This window comes from Nestor notabilis, unplaced genomic scaffold (assembly GCF_000696875.1).
Source record: "Nestor notabilis isolate BGI_N333 unplaced genomic scaffold, ASM69687v1 scaffold1524, whole genome shotgun sequence".
In the NCBI taxonomy this organism is placed as follows: domain Eukaryota; kingdom Metazoa; phylum Chordata; class Aves; order Psittaciformes; family Psittacidae; genus Nestor; species Nestor notabilis.
This window is the reverse complement of record NW_009926749.1, coordinates 160,478-187,185: the sequence shown is the minus strand read 5'-3', so window position 1 is coordinate 187,185 and position 26,708 is coordinate 160,478. Positions and strand designations below refer to the sequence as shown.

The window sequence follows — 26,708 nt, the reverse complement described above, 5'->3', positions numbered from 1 at the left end:
GTTTAGGTTTATAAAAATTGGTGTTAGGAAAATACTAAAGAAATATTTTGAGGGACAAGCCCACCAGCAGCCAAACCTTGAGTGTCTTCTGCCTAGAATAAATTTAAGTTTCTGTGAGCATGGTTGTCCTGTTCAGTAGGTACCCATCTTGCATCCTGTTGCCGTTGCTTTGCTACCTTTGTAATTCAGCTGTGGCAGGTCCTCAGTCAGATTACATGTTCCTGTCTGTGTGCTGTGACTGTTACGTGGCTGTTGGCCCCTCCATTCGTTTTGTGGGTGGGCACATTGCTGTAGAACATCTCTGCGAGGTGTGTTGGCAGTCATAGTAATGCTCCCTGAATGACCAATCACAGTCACATCAGTAACATTTTGGTTCGTTTCCATCTTTCTCCCCAGGGCAAAATATGTCAGTCTGTATGGCTGTGTATTGTGTACTTGCCATAGTAAGGACATGAGTCAAAGAGGTGAGCTGCCTTTAGCAGCAAAATGGCAAAGTGTGAAAGTATTCCTCCTGCTCGAGGATTTATACTCTCACATTTATGAGATTGTAAGAAAGTGTTATTTCTCTTGCCTAAGCAGCAGACAAGCATGTTTTGGTAAAGGTGGTTGGGGATAATAGCTGAGATCTTGACATGGGGGTACGTTCCCCTCTCTACATCTCACTTGGCTGGATAAGAGCTTCTTCATTTCTTATCCCATTTCCTAGTGTTACTTGACACCATTAAAGGCTTGCTGGCTTTTTCTCAAACCTTGATGATTTTCCAGGCAAGCAAATTAAATCCTTATGTGACATTTGCTTACATGAGGTAGGTACTAAGAATTAATGTATTATGAATCCCATTTTTAAGGCTCAGATGAAAAGTGCTACAGGAATGCAAAATATTTATGACAGTTTTTATGTACAATTCTCTTGTAATGTATGCATATTCACTTCAAATTCAGTTTGACATTTATTATCCACAAATTTTCAGATTTCTTTTTTTTGCTGTTAGTGTTGTAGGATTGATTTCAGTTCAGTCTAGTTTTTGAAAAGCTTTCTTTTTTGAACTGTACTATGCAAATCACAGCAGTAGCAGAATCTCCAACTTCTTTTTCCTTTAATTGAATTTTGCAATTACAAAGTCATGGCACCTGTGTGAACTACCATATGTTATTCATCTTTCTTATTGTTCTCAATTAGGGTGTTGTCTGCTATGGGTTTTTTTTGTGTGTCTGCTTCTTCTGCAGTGATTAATATAATAGAGTTGTAATCTCACTTAAAATCAAACTTTCAGGAAAGTTTATTGGATTTGAGGTGACTTGTATGCAAGCAATTTCCCGACAGCCAAACTGGATGCTTGCAATTTATGGATGTCAAACCTTTATCATTTCATGACCAGATTACTACTACATCTAATAGCCGGGCTTCTGGATTGTTGGGGTTTGTTTTTTGGTTTTCTTTTCCATTTTAGGGGCAGAATCTGTGCTTCATTAACTATGGAATAATTTTATAGAAGCTTTTTTTTTTTTTTTTTTTTTTTTTTAATTGGCTACTTGAGGTAACACAAAGCAATTGTCTGTCAACATGAGTGTTCCAGGCATGGTGAGCTAAGGAGAGCTGACTGGAAAAAATGATTCACTTTAATGAAAAAACACAGATTTCTTCTTAAAATTATGGAATCATAGAATAGTTAGGGTGGGAAAGGACCTTAAGATCATTTAGTTCCAACCCCCCTGCCATGAGCAGGGACACCACACACTAAACTATGTCGCCCAAGGCTCTGTCCAGCCTGGCCTTGAACACCTCCAGGGTTGGAGCATTCACAACTTCCTTGGGCAACCTATTCCAGTGCCTCACCACTCTCACTGAGAAGAACTTCTTCCTTATATCTAACCTAAAGTTCCCCTGTTTAAGTTTAAAGCCATTACCCTTAGTCCTACCACTACAGTCCCTAATGAAGAGTCCCTCCCCAGCATCCTTGTAGGCCCCCTTCAGATATTGGAAGGCTGCTCTGAGGTCTCCATGCAGCCTTCTCTTTTCCAGGCTGAACAGCCTTTCAGTGTACCTGGAGTTTTACATCTATAGAAATACATATTTAGAAGCTACCTCTGCATGCAGCAGGAAGAGCAATGCTAAGTTACAGGTTGACACAGTACACGGGTGTGTTTATTTAAATATTTTAAGCAAATCCAGGAGATAGATAAAATGTCCCCAAATAGTCGGATGTCAGAATTATGTCTTTTAAGTAGTTTTACCCTATCAGCAAGTATCAGCATGGTGCTGGAAAGACTTCCTTTTGTCCGGTTACACACTGTCATGATTTAAACCTGGTGGGCAGCTAAGCACCGCATAGATACTCACTCCCCCTCCCCCATGGGATGAGGGAGAGAATCAGAAGGGAAAAACATGTGGGTTGAGATAAAGACAGTTTAATGGGTAAAGCAGAAGCCACATGCTTCTGGTCAGGCCAGTGTTCAGCGCTCCAAGACAGGCGGGCTCCATCACACGTAACCTGGGAAGACAAACACCATCTCTCCAAATGTTCCCCCTTCCTCCTTCTTCCCCCAGCTTTATATGCTGAGCATGACACCATATGGGATGGAATATCCCTTTGGTCACTTTGGGGTCAGCTGTATGGCTGTGTCCCCTCTCAATTCCTTGTGCACCCCCAGCCTGCTCATTGATGGGGTGGTGTGAGGAGCAGAAAAGACCTCGACTCTGTGCAAGCACTGCTCAGCAGTAACTCTAACAACTCTGTTTCAGCACAGTTCAAAACATAGCCCCATACTAGCTACTTTGAAGAAATTTAACTCCATCCCAGTCAAAACCAGTACACACAAGATCCCTGTATTTGGTGATCTTCATTGTTCTTTCCTGAACACTGAGTGGTGGTGTAGTTAGTAGGCTTGGTACTTTGTATGTGAAAGTACATGCTCAAAAGAGGGAGAGGAAAATGATGGAATAGTTCCTTTGCTTATAGAAGATTAAGATAGATTTTATTCAGGAAAGAAGTAGGTTAATTTGCTAACTGTAGAAGGAGAAAGGTGAGATAAATGTGTCTTTATTTTCTTGCTGTGTAAAGGTTTTAGTTTTAAGTGGACACTGATACTAAGGAACTATGATAGGACATTAGCGTTGTGGGGTTTTTCCCCCTCCCCTAAGCCCAACAATTCTCTTGCAATTGAGAACCTGTTAAGTCTCACCTGATATGCTGAGTGATAAGGCAGGAGGGATCTTCCTAATCTGTCTGAAATAGTAACTGTGAAGTTGAAGGTGTCAGCTCCTGTGAGCTAGTGCATCACTGACAAAACAGAAAGACAGATCTGATGTGACTTTTTTCTTGTTTGAAGCAGCTGGCTGGGGAGGAAAGGTACTACATTAAAAGTAGCTGAATTATAAAGGCCAGAATTTACCAGCTGTGAAGGTTTTAGGATGATCTACACGAAATAAACAGCAGCTGCAACTCAGTTTCCAACTGAGTAAGTATCCACATGACAGAAACCTTCCATCATAAATTGATAGCCCTGCTGGAAGTCTAGAGGCCAAGGAACAAATTGTCACTGTTATTTCCATAAACCTGAGATTATTCTGTATGCTGCAGTGTAGGTGGTGCTAGCTTTACCCAGTGTTTATGTTCCCTAGAAAATATGAAATATTTTGATTCTTTTGAGTGCTGTTATATTTCAGAATGGTTTATATTCCAGGTGTTCACGAACAGTGATCCTTCATCAGCCTCTGTCTCCCCCACACAAGGTATTACAACCTCCAAATAGCAGGCTGATGTCAAACCCTTGAACGCCCTTTAGTATTTCCAGCAATAGCATCAAATCAAGTTTGCTGTATATTGCCCTCTTAATTTTGAGGACTGCAGACTGAACTATATAGGACCATGAAGGTTGTCTTTTATGGTTTTGTATATCATTCCTCAGCACCTTGTTTGGTGTGGTTTGGATCTTGTATGCTTTGTTTAGTACAAAGTTGACGCTTTACTGTAATACAACGTGTCATCTGATTTCCATCTAGCTGTACCAAGAGAACATTTTCTTAGCTCTGTGGGCTGTGTGGTGATATGAAATGACTGCCAAGTTCGAGGTGTCTGCTGGTTCAAATAAAGGAAGCTATTCCTCCACTTAAAGGCATTCTGCAGTTTGTATTTGAAGCCTTCAAAAGTGGTCAAGCTGATACAATATTTTAAGGAATAAAAGAATATATGCAACATGATTCATAATCAGGCTCCAGGAAGACATTAGAGCAGCCTTCCAGTACTTAAAGAGGGCCTACAGGAAATGTGGAGAGTGACTTTTGACAAGAGCATGTAGTGACAGGACAAGGGGAATGGCTTTAAACTGACAGAGGGGAGATTTAGATTAGATACAAGGAAGAAATGCTTCTGTGCGAGGGTGGTGAGGCACTGACTGTGGCTGCCCCATCCAGTTTTAATAAGGCTGCTTCTAAAAACCTGTACTGTAAACCACCGTATTATTAAGAGAGGAAGGACATGTTCAAGGCCAGATTGGACGGGACTTGGAGCAACCTGCTCTAGTGGAAGGTGTCCCTGCCCATGGCAGAGAATTGGAACTGGATGAGCTTTGAGGTCCCTTCCAACCCAAACCATTCAATTGCTTCAGGGTGACCCTGGAAGAGTTTGTGGATTTTCATTAGTTTGCTTGCAAACGTTGATATTCTTGCAGATAATGTCTCTCACGTTCACCAGACAAGTTTTGTTCCTGAAGCAGTAGAGAAAGCTTACTGTTACACTTCAAACTTGACCTCAGAAACTGTCCTTAGAGTCTCTACAGGGTGTGAAGGCCTTTGTCTTTGAAACAGAAGGCTAAAAAGTGATCCCAGGTAAGGGCCACTGCAAAAAGAACTGTTGGAATAATTTTATTTGAACTTCCTAAGTATGAGGCCCAGTGCTCATACTGGCCTTAATACTGTTTTCTATGCAGATTTTAAAATGAATGAAGATTTACTGACACATATATTAATGTTCTGTTTGGTTGCAGTTGCCAGTGCAAGTTTGGTTGCAGAAGTTGCCAGTGCCCATAGGATAGCAAGAGGTGGTCACTCCGAGCCAGGGCTGATGTTTTTGACTGTCATGTATTAGAGGTGCTTAGCTTTGAGGTGCAGAGGCTTTGAATATCAGGTATCTCAAACCACAAACGTCCTAAGATTTCCCATCTCATCTGTCTGTGCTTGAACCCTGAATTATAGCCCTGAAGGGAGCGTGCTGGTGTCATGCACCTCACCAGCGTTGTTCTTATCTCCATCTCCCTGTGTAAAAAGTTCCCATTAATTTTTCTACAAGAATACCAAGAGCTGAAAATAGCAACTGTACATTTTCACTTGATGCAAGTCATGTTGGGTGGCAGTTGTTCAGTGTTGAAGGCAGCTTTTTTGCTGTTTCAGCAGTTATTTGTTTCTTTTAACACATCTGTCCTAAAGGGAAAACCTACCAACTCTATCTAGAACAAGAGCTACAGCCATACTGAGACTTAAATAAAGAAAGTACCTTGATAGCTCATCTTCAAAGATAGAAATGGTTTGAAAGCCTCCTTGGTCTGAAAGTCTCTGCAGTGTTCCCTTCAGGATCAGTTCTGCATTTGTAATGAACAGAAAAACCATGTTATTCGCTTCTTCTAAAAAAACCTGTTTAATAAAAGCCATTAAAACCTTGCCAGTTAGGATGAAAAATGCTGCCTGCAGGAACTGTAAAAGTGCATGCTGTCAAATATGACATATGTGCACAAATACCTGTGGGCTTATTAGTGCCTCCATAGTGGTGTGCTGTCAGCAGTGTATTTCTAGTGCATATGACCTTGCAATATTTGCTTTCATCTAAAAGGAAAAGAGAGAGCAGAAGAGTTATTCAGTGAAGCTTGGGTATCTCCTGTAACCTTTGTGAAGTCTCTGCCAAGGCCTTCATAGAGCCCATTGGCACATTGGCTCTGTGTAGGACTTGGGTTATTGAAAAGCCATAGCAGTAAATCCTGTGCAGCTGCAGGTCACAAGAAATAGGAGAACTCTGTTTGCTCTTCAGTGTTGTATTAGAGCTTACATGTGTGCTGCCTCCACTAACTTATTCCTGAGGGAGTTTATATTCTGTCCTTAAAAGAAGGCTGCCAGACTGATTTAAGGCCAGAAGCAAAGCTTTAAAATAAACATGGGTTTATTGAACCTTGGATCGTTTGACAGGTGGTCATAAGGTTTTGTTTGAAGTCCAAGAAAGCAGAATCTTGTCTGAGTTTAAATAACTTATCCCTTGCCACAAGTTTTGGCAGCCTTGTGCTAGTGCTTGCAATTAGGAAAGGGAGGCAGTATAGTCATGCAAAGAAAACTGACCTGCAGGTGAAATGCAGGATGTAGGCAAATTATGTGAATGGTGTAGAAGTGGATTAATAGGTAAGATCTTTCCTTTCTTAATAAAATGATGATTTACAGTGCAGGTTTTTAGAAGCAGCCTTATTAAAACTAAGTCTTAAGCATCTTGCCTTGTTGCTCTGTAGAACATCAGTGACCTTTGTGAATTTAAAGACAACATGGGTGGTTTTCCAGAAGTAACTTAAATTCACTCTGCTTACTTTTGGCTTTCATCTAAACCATAATGGGTAAACCAGTTTGTGAAATGAGGTGTGCTTCACCTCACTAAAGCTAGTGCTTCACTAGCAGGTAACTCGTCTGTTGTCAGAGTGAAAAGTTGAGGGCAGAGATAGTTAAGGTAAGCTGTCCCCAGTGACAGGCCAGATCTCTTTGTGCCCCTTGATCACTTCTGTACCTCTTGCGCTTGCTATCTGAGGTACCTGCTCATTTCAAAAGCAACATTCACTGTGATTTTGCTCCATAGGGGTAAGTGCTGGGAGGCATTTAGGGCTTAGTGCAGACAGAATGAGATAGCACTGAGGTCAAAATCCACTGTGTATCTGCAGTACAGGAACTACATGGGTTTCACACCACCTCACCAAAATGTCTCGCTTCAGTACTGCTAATGGTAATGGCTTTGAGATGAGGACTCACTGAAACCATTAGCTGGAATCACTCTGTCAGGCAGAGCCAGCTCCTAAACTCGAGTGCTGTCCTGGGCTGTGTAAAACCCATGTTATGAGCCACAATCCATTTCCAATTCACCCTGCCATGCAGTCCTTGTTCTCTTATCTCTAGGCTAAAACTAGAGTAGGGAGATAGTCTTTTAATGAGACAGTGGTTCTCTCAGTTTACAGCCAAGAGAAAACAAATAGAATGGAATTTCTCATTTATGCTGTAACTTAAGGAAGTGAAAAGGGGATGGAATAATTGTAACCAAGATAGATACACAAGTCATAACCTTCTTAGCATAACTATGCCTCTTTCTGGAAAATTAGAATGTCAGTGAGCTAAAGGTAATTTGTTCAGGATGCCAACAGAATGTTAAGTCTGACTATTTGATTTTTTTTTCTCTCTCATTAGATAGCTTCAGTAAGACTGTAAAAGTGAATATAGTTGGTCAGAAGAGCCTTGTACCATTTTGCAGAAATGCCTTCCAGCAATAATGTATGTGACTTTCTCAGTTTGATTTTGAGGCAGAAATCCTTGGTTGTGATGGGGCTGTCATGACATTTCAGAGACATGTAAGTGTTCTTTTCTGACTGTCCCATGAAGAAAACTCCTATGGTGTATAATGGTTAGTGCTGTTTAACTGAGTTGCGTGTACAATTTCTCCGTTACGGCTAGGCTTTACTGTCCAAAGTTCTTACTTTTTTAAGATAAACGTCTCTTGAGGATTGATTTAAAAGCCCCACTGAAGGTAGAATTACAACCTGTGACATGGTTGGCATGATCCTCTTCAGATCCTGGTGGCTGTGGTTTTTCTTTTTGGAGAGAAGAGCTGCACTTTTATCCATAATGTTCACTGAGAACTTGAACTTCTACAGTGTGTACTCATGTGAAACCCATATTGAAGCCCCATGGATATTTGCCTGCAAGAAGAGTGAAGAGCTTGGTTGTCTGTGCTGGAAAAAGCAGTGGCCTTATTATTACAGTCAGCTCATTGTATTCAGAGCCCGAAAGAGTGATAGGTAGTTTGCAGAATAAGCAAAGAAGAAATGACTTTTCCTCAGCAGAAATGTAATTTCAAAGTGAATCACAGTGCAATCACAAGAAGAATAGCAAACTGAAGAGAAGAGACTAGGCACAGGAATTATGGCTTGGTCTTATAGTGGAAATATTGAGATACGTGTGCTTTAATTGTCACTCTTGACATGACTGAAGCTCCTCTTTGTTTCCTTGCGTGCCATTGTCACTGCCTGTCCATTCATAGCTGCCAGCTCTTTTCCCTCATTTTCTTGGTGTCTTTTGTGCAGTGGCTTTCAAAGGTGTTCTCTGCAAAGAGGTCTGACCTTCAGTAACACTCCTAGGCCTTGGAAAAAAGTATTAAAAATTATCCACTGGTCTTCCTTGGTACCTTAAAGCTTTTTTAGAAGGAGATGACAACACAGCCTAGTGACAGGTGGTACTGGGAAGGTGGAAATAGTGACATTCTTCTGCATTTACAGACCAAGACAGCCCCCAGACCTTGACATGTAACAGCATTGGTTTCAAGAAAGGGGCAGCCAGGGTGGGGAGAGCACTACTTAGAGAAGCTGGATGCATTCAAATCCCTGGGACATTTGGGTACACCCAAATGTATAAGGTATCTAAGATCTGTGAGAAACCATTACAACTGGAAAGGATCAGTAGTGTTTCTTTCTAAGAAGAGTAGGATGGAGGACTTGGAAATGGCAGTGAATGAATTGAATGCAGTGAATAGCAGAGCTTCACTCCAGAGGGACTTGGTAAATTTAGGCTAATAAGAGCTTTGTGGACCCACCAGAAGTGAGAAGCTCTTCCCTTGGACCACAGTCTGCTGGTGCAACATCCCCCCAGGCTGGGAAGCAGTGGCGCGAGTAGTCCTGCGGAAGCTGACCTGCAGGTTATGGAGGACCTGACTTATCACAAACAGAGACAGCTGTGATGGTCCTGCTTGGAGCAGAGCATTGGACAGAGACCTGTGAAGGGGCCTTCCAGTTTGTGTGTTTCAGTGATCCTGTTTTAAAACGGTGACAGCAGTGGGCAGGCTGTTCCCCTCCTGGTGTTGAAAGGCCCTCCAGAGGCCAGAACCTAGGCCAGATAGTTGGAGTCAACTATTGGGATCTGATCTCACCAGGACATGTAGCCTTCAACTGAACCATCCTTTGGTTCAGTTCAGAAGAAGGCAGGTTAGGTAGAGATTTTAATTAAAGAGCAGACTGCAAGAAGCAGATGAAACCATCTCTTTCACATGAATGTTGTCATCATAAATAGTATTGTTGGCATTTGAGCAGTTCAAATTACAAATTCTGTGTGGTACCTGATTTTATTGCATTAAGGAGCCAAGCCCCTCACTTCTGTGCTGTCTTTTCCAAGTGGAAAAAGGGAGTTTTAGGGTCCTCAGGTTTAATGAGTTTGTGCAATGTTTTAAGTTTATAAAATGCTATCAGAATGTGAAGTTTAACTGTGGTGTTGAACACTTTTTATAAATGGACTACAGGCCCAGGAAAAAGTCATTTTGTGTAAGCTCTTTTCCCTGATTGCCACATTGTTTTTCAGCATGTCTGTCAATGTTCAGAGAAGCTCTAACCTATTATTAGACCTAGGGGAGAGGGTTGTTGCCCCCTCACTTGGTTGCTCCTTGGAGAGTGGTGTGTGGGTGAAGCTTGCTTGTATCTTACACATGAATGTCAAGTGGGTTTTTTGAATCAGCAGAAGGAAAAACAGCAGCCAGTGCAGTTTTCACACAAGAGCAGAGTGGTCCTCAAAAGCTTTCTACCATTTGCGTTTCTTTCCATCCTGTATTTAGTGTGCCAAGGCACTCTTCTCCCTTTTCATCCCTGCAACAATGACTTAGGAAAGCACAAGATGAGTGGAAAGGGGTCTGCCAGACAAAACTGGCATGCAGAATTGATAGTGCAGAACTGATGCTGAAAGGCAGATTTGGGATGGAAGTAGCATGGAGACTAGAGGGAGGAAGACTGGCTGGGCCTCATGGTGGGCAGGGATTTGGTGACAGATGCTATATCCTTTCAGGCATTCATCAAGCTCTGGGTACGATTGTTGCCTTTCCCAGTACTTCTGGGGAGAGTTGGGCAGGTAATTGTCTCCTGGTTCTGTGTGTGTGTATGTACATGTATGTGTGTAGAGGAGAGGCTGACCAGGATGGATTAAAATGTAGGAGACATTAAAATACATCATCTCCTCAAGATTTCTCTTATTTATGTTACCTGTGGACCAATTTGATGATTCTCCAATGCTCTGAGTTACGACTCTTGTGCACTTAAAGCTGACATAATGGCAGCCCCTATGCGATGAGTTTAATCCTGGCACAGAACGAAAAAGGAGGAGGACTTAGATTTAATTATGAGCCTTCTCCTGTGGCTTTTGTAGTTCTTCAGGGGAATAGCTTGCAGCACTCTCCACTTGCTTAATGTGGTTTCTGATGTTACTGAGCTGTGAGTTGTTGCAATACCCATTCTGTCCCGGTCATGTTTCTGTTCAGGTACTTGTGTGTCAGAGTATTGTCAAACTTAATTTTTAAGCTTCTGGCCTCCTGAGTGCAATCGAATAAGCACCCTCAAGAACAAAGTGGCAACTAGAAGCATTAGGCTTCTTTTCACACTCTCCCCTTAACTACTGCACACACTATGAGGTGCTGAATAGGCATCTGCCTCTCTGTTCTTATTGTCACTCACAGCTTCCTCTTAACTTTCCCTTTAGGTCTGTCTGTCTTGCTCATGATGACAGAAAATTCTCCCATCCTCTAGTCTCAGAGCAGAGATCTCAAAAGTAACCTGCCATTCGCCTCTGTCAGCAGCAAAAGAGAAGATGCATATTGGTTAATCAGCTGCGCAAGGCTGAATTATTTAAATACTCTTCTGTCATTCTCTCAGAAAGATTTTCATTTCAGCATTGAATTTGAAGTTTTTAATTAACTGACTACTTTTTTCAGTTCAGTGCTTTTCAGCTGGGAGCAAACACTGCTGAGTCATTTAGGAATTGGGCTGTAAGAGCATCTGGCTCTAGCTCCCATTACAGGAGGCAATACCTGGAGCTTTTGTTTTCTTCCTCCAACTTCTTCCTGTGGAAAAAACTGGATGCAAAAAACTTTCTGAGAAAAATATCCTTTATTGGCTTTCTATCTTAAGTAAGTAGCATGATGGGATTCAGCTTTTCATATGGATGTGCTGGGGATTACTGAAACTCAAATTGATAAATAGGAATAACATTTTCTAATAGTGTTCCTTCAGACTTCAGCTCACACACTACACCAGAGTTCAGGGAAGCAACAAGGAAAACCTGTGAAAGAGCTGTGTGAAGGTCACTGTTGGGAGACTGCTCCCCCTGCAAGTAAGGATTTAGGGTTGCCTCTAAGAGAAGAGGCAAATTAATATGGAAAATTTCAGGGACTGGAGTGTGAGAAGAGGGACGACTCCTGCCTTCTCTAACTTCAAGTTATGTTTCTGTAGCACTGCTGCAGTTCCTAAGGATCACAGTGAATACCGGTTATTTGAGGGAGAAGGTTTTGTAGGAGAGAAGTCTTTGAACTTAAGAGACGTCATATGGGTCAAATCAAATTTGCCTGATGTCTTAGTAGGAGGACAAAATTCGACTTTATTTTGCTTTGATGGATTATTGGCCTTCCCCTTTGTACTTAGGAAGTGAAAAATGCTTGAATAGGAGGTAATTTTAAAGACCTTTGACTTGCAGATCTCTGCTCTGATGCCAGTCTTGGCCACATGCTGTTTGCAGTAGTTTAATGTCTGCCTTAACTTGTCCATTTGTGAAATGTATTACATGCCCACAAGAGTAGGTATGAATTCATTAGCACTTCTGAATTGCTCTTACATCATCTAGAGAAATGTGCTCACGTACCTGCTAGGTATTAGCAGTGAAATCCTAGTCCTATTCAAGCTAATAGCAAGAACTCTGATCAACTTCAAAAGAGGGAAGATCTCATCCAATTACCATAATTAGATTGTTAAGAATGGTGCAGATCCAAATTTTGTAATGATTCAAAGGCCGTTCCCTTCATGAATTTTAAGTCAGATGCAAGTATAGCATGTTGCAAATCTTCTGGTGCTTATGCAGTCACGTCGCACTCAGCACTGGAGACTATTCACATTCTTAGCATTCAGCACATTTCAGAGCCTTCATGAGGCAATTAGAAAAGCCATATAAATAAGCCTAGGAAAAGTAGAGCAGTATCTTTTCTTAATGTTGTCACTCAGGTAGTGCCCAGTTTTACTAGCTCCTGAGCTCCTGCTGTAAGAGTTTTGCTTGAATAGTTAATTTGGGAGTTAAGTGTAAAATGAACACTCCAAAGACCAGCTCTGTGGGATGTTTTGTGATATCGGTGGAAACGTTCTTTCCAGTCAGCATCTCCAAAGACCATAAAACTTGATTTAAATTTTTTTTCTCTACTGTACAGTCCCCAACAGACGTTGACTGTTAATAGTTTTTACAGCTCTAATTTAATCTGGGAGAGTATTGAACTTGGACGTGAAAGGTAATAAAATCCTTTTAGTAGGAAGATGGAGTTTATGCTCAGAATAACAATCTATCAGTTTTGCAAAGGATTGTTAAGTTGCTGCTTTATAACTGTGATCAGATTAAGACAGCCAGGCTGTGTGTTGAGCCTTGCTTTACAAGAAAGTAAGCTGAAATTACAAAACTAAGGTCTTTCTTTAGTTATTAGGGAAGAAATCTGCTTGAATTGGCATGGGGGCGCTTTAATTTCTATCAGGTAGCTGGGTGGCTGCTCTCTGTGTATGACTGGCTTGGCTGTGTTGCTAAATATTATTTTCAAATAATGTGAACTTCCATCTTCATGAATCCTGATGCATGCTGCCTTTGTAACTGAATTGTATGTCCCATTGTCCTGTTTGATGTCATGTCTTTAGGATCTTACTTGATTGTGTGATATCAGGTATACAAGAGCATCTTATGCTGGAAATCTTAAACCTCAGGTGCAAGTTAAGGAGTTGCCTCCATGTGTTTGTCCCAGAGGAGCTGGTTGCTGTTTTCTGCAATGAACACTTTCCTGGACAGCCTTACTTCCCATTGTAACTTAGGCTGCCTCTTTTTGGGCTGCAGCCATCGTTCCTACACTGCTGCCTCAGGAAGGTGAAAAGATGCAATAGCGTACGCTAACCTCCCTGAGAATCATGAGGTGGTTTAGCAGAAGAACCTGACCTGGTTCCGTGCTGCGTCTACTCAGAGACAGACGAGGAAGGATTTAGGGTATAAGCAGGTAGCAGAGTGCCTTCAAAGCTATTGGGCAGCTATCAGATGACCAGCTTTTAAAGGGGCTAGCAAAAGGACACTGAGTTTGCCCAGTTCCTAGGACCAAGTGATGGCTCTGTCTTCTGAACATCTCAGGGTTCCCTCAGCATTCACTGGCATGTTTTGGATGTTTTGTGCATCCGTATCCGGCAAGGATGTTGGGGCAGAGACTGCAGCGATGGGCTTTGTTGCTGGTGTGATTTTGATTTGTAGTCTTACCACACTGTACGCCTTCATTTAAAACTTTTTTGGACAGGTGATTTATTCATAATGCGTCTGTACATGCATAGTACATTAGCATCAGTTTTCTTGTTTACAAATATCTCTGTCATCTCATTAGTCCTGAACAGTGCAACTTGAAGCTGTCTTCATCATCTCAAAAACATCTCACTACTAAGCTGATAAGCCATCCTTCCCTTCTTGTGACATGAATGTTAAATGTTGTAAACAAGTTTCCAAAGGAGCAACAGCAATATTTCATGTAGGATATATTAATTTGTCTTGTAATATTCCTTTTATGTCATCTGCAATAATTCCCTGTGTTTAAGCATAAGCATTAGAAGCTGAGTGTTATTGATAGGTTTCTCCCACACTTGGTGAAAGTGGAATTTTGAGAATGTGGAAAATAAAGTATTTTCATTTAGCCCAGCAGTTTCTGAGACACCACAGAGCACTAACATCTAGGAGAGTGTCTGTCATACAATATAGAGGTGTATTTGGTGCAAAATACTGAATGTTCTTCCCTCTGCAACCACATAGTTCTATGCAATGATGATGTATGAGCTCAGGACCCAGGAATTGCTAAATGCTAGGGTCTGTGGCTGCATACCTAGTTACAATCTCATTATTTTAACTGCATCTCTTTAATAGCAGCATTGGGCTGTGCAGCTAGATTCCAATACAAAAGCTGCAGCGAAGACTCCTGAAATGGCTCACTGGTGACAAGCAAATAGACCCTTCAGAGTCCTGAGCTGTAAAACATGACACATACCGTGAAGGGGCTTTTCATCTCTCCTTATATCCCTTGATATCTAAATAGCAGTAGGAGTTTGTTTGAAGCTATGGTGCTTTTTCTAGGTATTCATCTGGGAAGATCCCAAGAGCCTTATTAGAGCTGTGAGTTAATAGGAGAAAAAAAGTGCAAGGAAATTACAGCTGGAAGCTTGAATCTGATAGGCCTACATAGTAATGTCAGCTAGAGCATGCCACATGGGTTCCCTCTCACTGGAGGGACATACAAGTGGACAGGTAGCTTCTAATTTTGTCCAGAAAGTCCATTGGTGTGATACGATATTTTTCTGTCCCTCAGTGTGTTTGGGGAATCGATCCCCATGTGATCTTTTAGCTCTTTCTAAGTAATTGTGTCTAATCTGACCCTGGAAGTGGTGGTCATATTGATCCCATGCGAAACCATTGCATGGAACAGTGGGAAGCAGTGACTGAGAGATTGTGCCCTTGAGGGAAGGGAGAACTATAAGGATTTGTGTTCAAAATGTGTAATTTCTCATTTCAGACACATTAGTTAAACACATTAATTATTCCTTTGTGGGTGTCGTGATTTAACCCCAGTCACCAGCTAAGCACTGATGGGGAACTAAGTGATAAAACTCGTGAGTTAAGTGTAGTTTAATGGGTAAAGCAAAATCTCTGTGCACAAACAAATCAACACATGGAATTCATTTACCATTTCTCATGGTCAGGCAGGTGTCCAGCCACTCCAGGACAGCCAGGCTCCATCACATATAACCATTACTTGGGAAGACAAACACTGTCACTCTGAACATCCAGCCTTATCCCAACTTTCTATGCTGAGCATATCATATGGCATGGGATGTCCATTGGGTCAGTTGGGGTCAGCTGTCCCAGCCACATCCCCTCCCAACTCCTCCTGCTCCCCCAGCCTGCTCACAGCGGCAAGTGTGGGGCTGTTCCTCCCAATGTCCTGGGAGGTGTACTGGGGGAGCCCCCACCATGGCAATTGTATTCCTTTTAGCAGTGTGATTTAGTAGGGAGAACTGGCCATGGGATGGGTGATAAGCCACGACTGCAAAGTATGAGCTCTTGTCTACTACTAGGCTTCACTGATATTTCAAACCTGGCTCTAAGTCAGGGCATAAGCATAAGAGGGACTACGCTTAGAAGCTGTCTTTATTTAGAACCACTGCAAGAAAGGAAGGAATGAGAGCTGCCTTTGTTTATTTGTTACTTCAAAATCTGACTCCCTGTTGCAAGGCAGTAAGATGAGCAAATGGCTCTTGCACCTGGCAAGTTACCATCAGCGGTTATTGCAGTGCTTAGTGTCTTTCTGCCACCAGCAGAAGTCTCTTTGCTCCCCTTCATGTCACAAATTTCAGTGTTCTTATGGGGATGGTACAATTAAAGCCACAAGATTTAGTGCTCTAATTCTCTTTTGTTTGCAACAGAAGAGGGAGACAGGGAAGGATGATACATGTGGCTGGGTTTTTGTTTTTATTTTACTGACCAGCAAAAATACTGTGTATATGTAACAGTGACAATAACAGAGTTTGTTTAAACTCATCAAACCATTCTGTTAGTAACTGGATTAAAGGCTATTGTTTCACATAAAGGAATATTGTTAAAAAACCCCAAATGCTGTGACTACATGTCACTCCTCTGTTTACAAACTTCCACATCTGAGCAGGCTGTACCTCATGTATTTCTGTGTGTTTCTTTCAGTACAAATGTTTTGTAGTTTTAGATATGCCAGTGTCAGGAAGACAGGATTTTTTTGACAAGTATGTCAAAAATGCTGCTTATGTGAAATGTGTGTATGGGGGGGAAATGTGGTTGGCAGGAATCCAGGGTTCATTTTAGCGCTTCCAATATTACCCTCTGTGTGACCTGAGATGAGTTGCCAAGTCAGAGTTTTCCAGAGGGGACATCTGTGAGCATGAGTGCAATTCCCCTGTTCTAAACCGGCATCTGACAGGGAGATATTCCAATCCAAGCTCTTGACCCTCGGCTCAGTGGATAGAAATGGGAACAGCCAAAGGACAACTCATCAGATGCATTTTAGGTTGAGGTGAACTACCACAGGAGCTCAGAGTGGCTGGTTTGTACCTTGTGGTCCACATCTTAGATACCAAGGTAAAGGTGACCAGGACCCATTCATGGCCCTGCCATGGGATTTCTGAGACACCCTGGATCTCAGCTGAGCCATGCTCAGTGATGTGGAAGATCATCCCCCTGAAGATTCAACTTTGGTATTTTCAAAAACAAGCTGCTGCTCCTGCAAAAATTTATGCACAGCACGCTTAAAAAGAGGTTTAAATTACAGCCCTGATAAGCCTTAGTTTCTCTCTCTATGAAATTAAGCTGTTCATCAGATCTGGATGTTATAAGTAGTAATGGACAGGCGTTATTAATGGAGGCTCCAGGAAATGAAATCTCATTGTCCTGATCATCTGACTAGTCTTGCTAATATCTGTGGGATATCACAATTTTTCTTGCTTCAGGTGTTGGTCCTTTTCATTTACCTGACTGCACCTTGCACTTACCAACTAACTACCCAGCCCAGTGTGCTTACTCCATGGATGAACTGTAAATTAGTCAGATGCCAAAAGGGAGCAATTTGACTTACCTGAAAATGAGCAATGGTGTGATGAAAATGCATTATCTCTGTCCCAGTGGATAATCCTCAGATTGTATTGAAATAGAATTAGGCTAAGGGAGTCAATGTACTGGATAATAATGAAATGTGTAATGTGGATTAGTTACATATAAAATTAACACTTTAGAATGAATTGCTGAAGAAATAAAACTGTGTCAAGCCTTTATCCTGACTTTAATGACTTAAAAATGCTGTACTCCTCTGTTTATAGAAGGGCAAGAGTAAAGCTATTGAATTTGTTCTCTTTATTTGCGTAAGAGATATAAAGTACCATCATATTAGAGCTGTCAAATCAGGATCCCACTGAACCAAGGCCATAATATTTGGGCCTGGACCGCACCTGAGAAGTTAGAGATGGGGATGAAGTGCAGGAAGAACAAGCTTGTGAAAGCAAGAATCCGAACCTAAAACTCCTTAATCACCTGCGTGGACTTAACTTTGGAAGTCTCTTGGTTGATTGAGTTTTGTTGTTGCTGTTTGCTACTTTTCCCTGCCCTTAATATTTATGGTCTTTCCCATTTCATGCCTTTTCTACTGGGAGTTAAATCTAAACGTAGTCTTTGTTTTGGACCATTCAAAGGTGAGTTGAAATGTTGCCTGCCTGGGAAGATCTTAAAGGGGTTAATACAAAACGGGCAAGCTTTCCAAGCCAGTTGACAAAGATAATCTTTAACTGGGAGGTATGAAAGGGTTGCAGAGTGAGCTGCTGCATAAAAGTTACAAGTATTCATCTGCACTCTGTGAGGGTTTTGTTTTGGTTTTTCCGTTGTTCTTAAGGCTTTCTTGTTGCCTCATCTGTTCTAGGTTTGTTTCTGTTTCTCAATGCATCAGAGAGGCCAAGCCCTGTCATCCTGAGCCCTTGGCTGAGAAGCAGCAGTGACCAATGCACAGTTCAAGTGGCTGTTTTTAAGTTTTACCAGCAGACTGGAGAATATATTGCTCGTGTCCTTCCCATTGACGAAAGCAGCAGTGAAATCTTATCAGTGGAGAGCCCAGAGAAACATGGGTAAGTCTCATCTTCTCATTTGACTCACAGCTTGAGTGAGAAGAATCACAACTGTGTAGCAGTACAGCCACAAAATGCATGCTGCACATCTACAAAGGGGAGCAAGACACCACATTGAGTAGATGCTTGTCTTGCATGTGCCTAAATTATTGTAGAAGCTAGAGATTGGTGCTTATTTTATTACACAAAGCATCAGCAAACTAGTGGATCCACGTAACAGTGAGTCTCCAAGTCAACATCATCTCTGTTCTCAGTGCTTGCAAGTACAAACGTAGTGTGGATACTCATCCTAAGTTTAAAGCTTTTCTGTCTAATTCGCTTCTATTTCTTTTTACTACTTCTTTACCCATGTATACATTTGGCCTTAAAATATCTCCTGAGCCTTTGAGTTTCACCTGTCTGCATATGTTTTAAGTTTTGTCTTGCACTTGTGATTTTTTTAAATGCTGTGTCTTGTCAATAAGGCAGCTCAGAACTACTGAAAAGCTTTTGATCTTGCAAGTGTGCAACTGTTTGAAATCATCTTTCAAGGCTACAACTGTTTGAAATGTTTTATCCTCTTTGTGCAGTTCATCTTAATTGTTGATGGTGTCTTAATTTGTCAGACTTTCTGAGCATTCTTGTAAATTTTGGTTGCCAGCAAACCAGCAGGAGCTGAACACAGTAAATACTATAGTAGTGGACTAATGCAGAATTGAATTGGGATATATGTGAGGTTCTACCTGTTCTATATACTGGGGTTTTTTTCCCTTTTATATTTCACTTCTGCTGTGAAATGTGTGTTAAGAAGCATAATTCTCACCTAGCATCTCACATGTTCTTTGTTTTGATGTGATAGATTAGAGTTTCTACTAGCAAGTCCTGCTGGCTCGTGCTTGTAACAAGATGTGATTATCTGATTACCGTCTGCAGCAAGTTCTGTATTTTCCAGTAGCAAAAGGAGAATGCACAATAAAAAGACCTTACAGGAGATAACGTAATTCATAGGAACAGTTTGAATAGTTGTAATTCTCATGTAACACATGGCCTATAAAAGTGAGGAGGGGAGCTTGCGTGTGGATCTAGATCATACTTAGTTCCAGTAGCATCATCCAAATTGTAAATTCCTGTTGCTGTCTGGGGAAAGGTAATTAGAGGAGCTGCAGCAGCTGTCTTCTTCCTTAGCTCCTTGCAAATGTTGTGCTCTGTGTCACAGCTAATAAACATGCTTCGTGTGAAGTGCCTTCTGCATTGGCAGTGCCACCGTTCCTTGGCACTTGCAGGGAATACTGCTGTGTGCAAAATGCTTCACTGTGCTGCATGGAGGAGCTCGAGCTTGGATCTGTGGGCAGGCAGAACTCACCAGGAGCACAGGCAAGTACCAAATGTAAGGAGCCTTGAAGGGAAGGGAAAGATGACTTTAAGTATGATAACAAATGCCTACCTTTGCCATCTGCTGGAGATAATAAAACTACTCAGCTGTGTGTTGCAGATGGCAGATGGAGATTGTCACCACAGTAAAACGGGACTGTGCTTCTAAAGAAGGTGATTTTGGTTATGGCTTGGCTGTCCCATGCACTTGCAAGAAGTGTAGCTTGCTCCACAACACCATTTATGTGGCTTATAGGGTATTAAGGATGTGTCTGTGGCTTTCGTGGTTTTGTATGGCTGACTCCTTGATACTCTGCATGCTATAGAACTGTGCAGTTGGAGCAACTTGTGGGTTACGTTCCCGCCTCTCTGGTCTTGTCTCTTCACTGTGAGAGGTAGTAGCTCTTTCCCCAGCACAGCAATGCAGAAGGGCTCTGATACTGGGCCTGCACAAATGTCACACAGGGATAGTGAAGTATCTACCCCCAAAGTATTTGGAGCAATAATACTGGATTAGCCCAGCTCTGATAACAAAACGTGCAAATCTCACTTTTGTGAAAACCTTCTTTTCTTTAAATGGGAAGGAAGAATAGCTGACCAGAAGTCAAGAATAATTCAGTGAAGTTCTTAAATGAAATCGAATTTCCTACAGTGGAAATCTGTTCTCTTGAATATTTTATTTTGTCTTGGAAATTGCAGAGGATTGTATTGTTTTGTAATGAATTCTTTGACCATACTATAACCAAATGATTGCTAAAATGCTTGAAGAATTTTAGCTCAGGGCACAAGGTAATTGAATTCCCCAGTGATGAGCCTGTGCTAGAAATAAAACCACTTTAAAGTTTCACCAGTGACTTCTCTGATTCTGTGTGCATAGTTCCTAGTTCCCAGTGACTTGTATGAGCAGGAGTGAGTCCATGCCATTGCTTCAAATCAAGCTCATAGCAGGAAGAGGATGTTTTATTGAAACAAGTGCACCTGAAGGGTGGTACAGCAATAACTCAATTCCAGGGTGGATTTTTTCAAATCTTGAACTTTGCACACTGTCAGTATCTTTTTACTCTTCTTTTAACTGCATTGCCTGAATTACATATATTAATATCTTACAAGGTCTTCACAGTTCACCTACATTTACAAGAGAAAAAAAGTAGATGCCAACAGGTGTTACTATTTCACTCAGGGTGAAACCAGGCAAGAAAGGTTTTGGTTGACAGCGCTTGGAGCTGATTTTAAGTAGGATGTATGTAAAGCTATGAAACTCCATTCCTCAGGTAGACACAGCACAGCGCACGCTCTTCGTTTGTTACCAGGGTTCAGCCCTGTTGTGTCTGTGAGCAGTATACCACGTGTGATTTCAGTGGACACTCAGCAAGCATAAAGCCTCAAAGGCAGAACTTAGTGGTGTTCTGTTCGGTCTTCTGGTATCATTCTGTCTACAAAAGAATAGCCCAAGCCTGTGGACTAGAGTTGCACCAATTCCATAATGAGGCATAGCCATTACAGAGATTGTTGTCTGGAAGATGCATATTTGTTTTATTTTCTTACTTGACATATTTCACTGCAGCTGATCCATTGCATGTAGGAAGAAAGCGAACTAATTTAAGATGCTTTACATAGCAGCAGGATAGGGCAGATGGAACAGACTTCAGGAAGGATATGCCAGAAGTGATAGCTGCAAATGGTTCTTGAGTGATGAAACACCAGAGGATGGCAAAGGGATGCTTGTTTTGTGTTATACAGAAACATTGCCAAGTACGGTAATAACTTTCCTACATAATGTTTACAATGCTTACTACTCAGAAGATAATTATGTCCTTGTTTTTCAGTTCAACAGGATTCAGTTCAAAGGATTGTATACCTTCTTTTTAAGGAACAGAAAGATCTTGCTCTGTATGTTTAATCTATGGGCTTTGGAACGCTTTGGGTTAGACCTTCTCTAATTTAATTCCTAAGCAATCAGTAGGACTCCTCTATGGGGAACAACACATCACTGTATTCTGTTAGAATCAGATTTGTTACATGGTAGAGCCTCCAGATGATCTGACTTTGTGGATGTGTTTTTGATATGGTTCATCTCTTCTGGCGTCTCTTGCAATTCTGTTGAGTTTTACAAGCACCTGCAAATGACACAGGGAGGGAATCGGTGCAGTGCTGCTGATCCTTTGTAATGGAAAAAGAGTTGCTAGAATTCCTCCCAGGGAGCACAGCACTTTCTGATTTATCTCAAATGCCACAAGATGTGGGTAACTGTCTTTGGCTGTTTTCCCACTCCAATGGTGTATATATAATCCTCTCTTGTTGCTACTTAGTGTACTTCTTTTCCTATGTTACTGGAGATGAGGAGGCAGCAAGTATGTTTAGGTAGCATATTGGTTATTTATCAAAGCAGTTGCTTCCATAATTTAAATGGTAACTTCTGGGTGCTTGTTAGACTGTCACTGTGGCCACTGATCTCATTTTACCTCTTGTTTTCCCATCTGTTAGATTTATAATTATAAAGTTGTTATACGGTCTTATTAGCAAGATTATAACTGTGCTTAGTAGAGTGGGGGAAACACAGAGGAAAGCCTGTTGACAGGGTCAAAGTTTGTAATATGGGATTATTTTTTATTGATCTGTGCATTTTGGAGAAGTTGGAGCTGGCCATAGACAAAAATAGTATTATTCATTTTAATTGCCATTATTCTACAGCTCTACCTGCACTGTTAGTATTAAGTTGCAGGTTTATATACTATATATGAAACCAACGTTTTTAGTAAGCCCATAACACATGACAACATAACTTCAGTTTGGTCTTTCACTGAAGTCCTCCCTCATCAGCAACTCTGTCATCCTGTTCTTGCCCCAAAAAATAATGTAACACTGTTCACATGGCTGAAGGTAATTGATGCCTTTCTGAAGAAGGCAGGTGGGAAATATCCTGATATTTTCAGGAATACCAGGATGCCAGCATTTTTCAGATGTAGATTCAAAAGATAAGGTTTGACCTGCTGGATTGAGCTCACTTCTGACATCTATCCCACATTTCCTACTTGACTGTAGAATCCCTGCATCAAATTGTTGGTACTGAACTATACATCTTGTGTCTTAAGCATAACTATACAAACCACATAAAAGGATTTTGCAAGCCGTATGTGATATTTGAGCTGTGAGTAGGACCTCTAGCCTAGTCTAGAGCCTTAATGAAACCTGAAATTCATCTGAAGACACATGTGTAAACATGTGAATTAAGAGGTTTCTCTTAAATAAAATCTGAGATCTGAACATGCATGTGTGAGCAAGGATGTCATAAAATACTACTACTCCATATAGCCAGTACTTTAGTAGGTACATGTATATTTCTGCAGAGGGCACTCCCAACAGAGAAAGAGCACCTGGTTTTGAAGGTTACTGCAAATCGTGATAGGCTATTCCCTTTCTGGCATCTACAGCTTCACTTGAGATTGATTGCATTGATAGATGTCAAGAAGAATATATGAAGGAACCACTAGCATCTGTCACATTTGACCTTTGGGCTTGAAGTCTGAAGGTTATTTCTTTTACTAGTTTTGTTCCTTCCCCAATCTTCTCCCTCCTTTTTTCTCCTTTCCAATAGCTTTACTAGTTTGTATCACAGGCCATGGGCTTAGTAGAAGGCATTTACTTTCTCAGAGCCCTTTAACCTTAAAAATACCTTCCTCACGTTGGTGGTAATATGAATTTGCTTGGCATTTTTTTTCCTTCTCTTCCTTGGAAAAATGCCTTACTAGGTTCAAGCCTTTGTTTTGACCATGCCTGGACTACAGCATGAGAACAAAGACCAAATTGTGTGTATTTGGGGTACTTCATATGGGTGCTTCAACTCATTTTTAGGCATCAAAATACGTTGCAAAAATTTTACAGCACATTTTACTCTCATACAATTCTAGACCAGGAGTTTAAGTCATTCAGTTTATACATTGGTGAAATTCCAGTAATCCAGGAAAATAATCTCTATTTATGGATTCATTAGAAACTAAACTCTCCCATCTTGGTGGCCAGGCACCACCAATCCTTACTTATAGAAAGGAAACGTAAGTGGTTCTAGATAGAAATTAGCACTTATTCTTTTCCTGTGCTGTTATCCACTAGCCAGTTTTCAGTCCCTTTCGGTCTGTCAAATTAAATGCCAAGAAAGAAAAAGGGAATGGGGGGTGGATAATGTTGATATTTCTTTTCGCCCTTCCTTTTCAAAAGATACTGTCCTTAATAGCTGTGAAGAATCAGTCCTTTCCGTGGCAGATGCTTGTATTTGAAAGAAGTTTTTCCTATCCACCTGCAAAACCTTGTTTCTATCAGTATCTCAAGTCTAGATCTGAAGAAAGCTTTAACACTCTTGGTTGTGGCACCTTGAGGAGTTCATTGCTAGTTTGTTTTCAGTGGGTGAGGAGATTTAAGTCAAAATCCTTCAGAATGTGTAAGGTGAAATGGAGCCTTTCAAAGCTTTATTAAACAGTACGAACCTGATAGACAGAAGCCTGCAGATGTGGAAAGATTGTTTTCCCATTCCACTTGAGTGCTAGATTATGTAGATGAAGTTGTTACTTTAGCACTAGAGGTAAATAACACTTGTGCTTTAAACAACTTAGTGGTTTTGCTGCTGATGAAGTGTTACATTATTTCTTGGATCCTTTCTGTAGATTTTATGCAGCACTGGTTTGCTTTAGAGCATGACTTATTTTTGCATGTAACCCCCAGCACACAAAGCAGGTGCTTCAACCTGCAGCAGAAGAATTTACTGTGTTGTCAGTTGAGATTGGACTGTAGCAGTTTATTTCTTCTTACAGACACATACACGGAAGTGAACTATTTATTAAAAAGAATAATACATAAATATTTCCAGAAACTGACTTTTGAGTGACATTCAGTATTGTGGTATATTATATTTTGAAGAAACAGTATTGTACAACCTCTTGAATGAAATAAAGCCAACCAATGTAATTTCAGTAATGAGTAATTGCAATTACTTTTTGGAGGTTTTAGCAGTTGATTACAGGCCCAATCAAACTGATTTGAAATCAGTTTGGAGCAGTAGGGGAGAGAGGAAGTACTCTTTCTTGTCTTGTAATACATATTATCAGACAGTTATTAGGTGGTAGTGCTGCCTTTTATTATGTTTGCCAGATTCAAATGCAAATGGGAAGGCTAAAGTTGTGTGGTCTACTTCCAATTACAATGATAAGAAAGCACAGGGGGGAAAAAAGCCATTTTAAAGTTGAAATAAAAGTAGCAAATGAGGAAAATTTTTGTCAAACATCGAAATTCAGCTTACTACTGAAGCAAATTACTTAATGTGTAAAGAATGGAAGAGTAGAAGAAAAATAAACTTGTTTTTCAGGGTAAAATTCGGTTTCGTGGTTGCATAATGGAGTAGCCTTTTCTGCCTCTTTTAACACAGTGTTGAACACACTGTCGTGGAGGAGGGTGAGCTGGGTGCCCAGTGTGCATTGGCACAAGGATACTTGTGGCTTACCGAATAAGCACAGCAGCTGTTGGTGACCTCCTCAGGCTCTGGGAACTGCTTCTGTGCATGAAAACCCAGAGGCTGAAACATCTGACCCTGTGGAAATGGTGCCAGAGTCACCACGGTAACAGAGTTGGGGCACCCATAAAAGTGGCTGGTTTGGGTATTTGTTCTTTTGAAACCAAAGGTTCCTTAATGTGAATTTTCTTACATGGCTGAAACAATTTCTTCAGGATGCTGTGAACAACCTAATCCAACTTTTATAATTTCCAAATCCTGGACACAAAAATCTGTTGTTTTAAACTTTCATATGTTGTGCCCTTCAGAATTATTAGCAGGCTCCTCTTTTCTGGTTGTTAAACTATTCTCACTTTCCAAAGTCTAGATTTCTCCCTCTCCCCTCTTCTTTCATTCCTTTAACTTGTTTCCTATGTTTTATAGATCTCTTGTTTTCTTCTCTACCTGAGACTTCTACTTCAATTTTTAACAGTCATCCCAAACTAATCTTTACAGCCCCATGTTGATGCTAGTCCATGTTGCACTCCTATCAGTGCAGTCAAGCCAGGGTGAATTTCAGCTTCTTAAAACCTAAACAAGCAAACAACCTGCCACACATACACACGCCACTCAGGCTCCTCTTCCCAAGCACACACACGCTTTGTCATCTTTCTTTTCCGTTCTTCATTTAGGTGTCCCTTCTGCTATACAGAATTGCAGTCTCTTCAGGATTCTTTGCTATCTAGCATCCAAGTATGCTTTCCCACAGCCAAAAGGCTTTCAACATTTGGTTCCAGAAACTAGGCAACATAGCTCATTAATATTGCCAGCCTTGTTTCTAGTTATTTTTCTCTTCCCCTCAAGCTCAGCTCTCTGTCATTCTGCTGTTGGCAAAGCTTTGTAACTAGCCTGCGGTATAATTGCTTTCTATATCTCCTACTTATTTTTGACCTTAAAAACCTCTGGAGTTCAGTGTAACCTCCTCTGCGGCTGTCCCACATTGGAGCAATTTCCTTGGGGCTTTCCTTGCTAATGCTTTAGAATCTTCTCCTTATCCAAGGCAAATCTACCCTGCCATAGTACATACTATAAAAGATTTACAAGGTAGTATTCCTCCCTTCACATTCAGTGAGAAATTATTAGCTAGGTGCTGATACCCTTGCAAGACTTAGAAATTACGCCCTTGAACCATCCAGCTGCTAAGAGTGTTGGTGTAGTGGTAATGCAGTTATTTCTGCATTCTAACACAGGTTCTCCAGTATTGCTCTTAAATACTCTCAGATCTGTTTCATGACTTGCACCACAGGGTTATAGAGTCACACAAGCATAGAATGGTTGGAGTTGGAAGGGACCTTAAAGCTCATCCAGTTCCATGCCCCTACCACAGGCAGGGACATCTTCCACTAGAACAAGTTGCTCCAAGCCTTGTCCAACCTGGCCTTGAACACTGCCAGGGACCGGGCAGCAAGGGAACGGATTTAAACCGACCGAGGGGAGACTTAGATTAGACGGTGGGGAGAAACTCTTCCCTGTGAGGGTGCTGAGGCGCTGGCACAGGGTGCCCAGAGAAGCTGTGGCTGCCCCATCCCTGGCAGTGTTCAAGGCCAGGTTGGACACAGGGGCTTGAAGCAATGTGCTCTAGAGGAAGGTGTCCCTGCCCGTGGCAGGGGGTTGGAATTGGTGTATCTCTGAAGTCCCTTCCAGCCCAAACCAGTCTGTGATTCTATGATTTTATGGGAGAAAAAAAAAAAAAGAAATCAAAGATCTATTCAACAGGAATTTACAAGCTAATTCTCAGCTGGAAATTGAAGGAAATAAAGGCTAAGTAACTATTTAGATTCTGATATCTCCGAGGTGGCAGAGGAGGATGTTTTGGGGTTCTTTTCAGTGGTTGAGGAAAGTATTGAACAGGCTTTCTTTCCGCAGGAATGGA

The 26,708-nt window shown here is 41.2% G+C and overlaps 1 protein-coding gene across 1 annotated transcript in view; it reads left to right on the top strand.

The window, feature by feature from the left end:
* The window catches only part of ALK (anaplastic lymphoma receptor tyrosine kinase), a gene marked incomplete at its 5' end in the record, with an annotated part of 208,584 nt that overhangs the window by 28,716 nt on the left and 153,160 nt on the right, over positions 1–26,708 (top strand). The window contains one exon of the mRNA XM_010013707.1: positions 17,745–17,946. Coding sequence (XP_010012009.1) covers positions 17,745–17,946 — 202 coding nt within the window. The remainder of the gene's footprint in view (positions 1–17,744; positions 17,947–26,708) is intronic.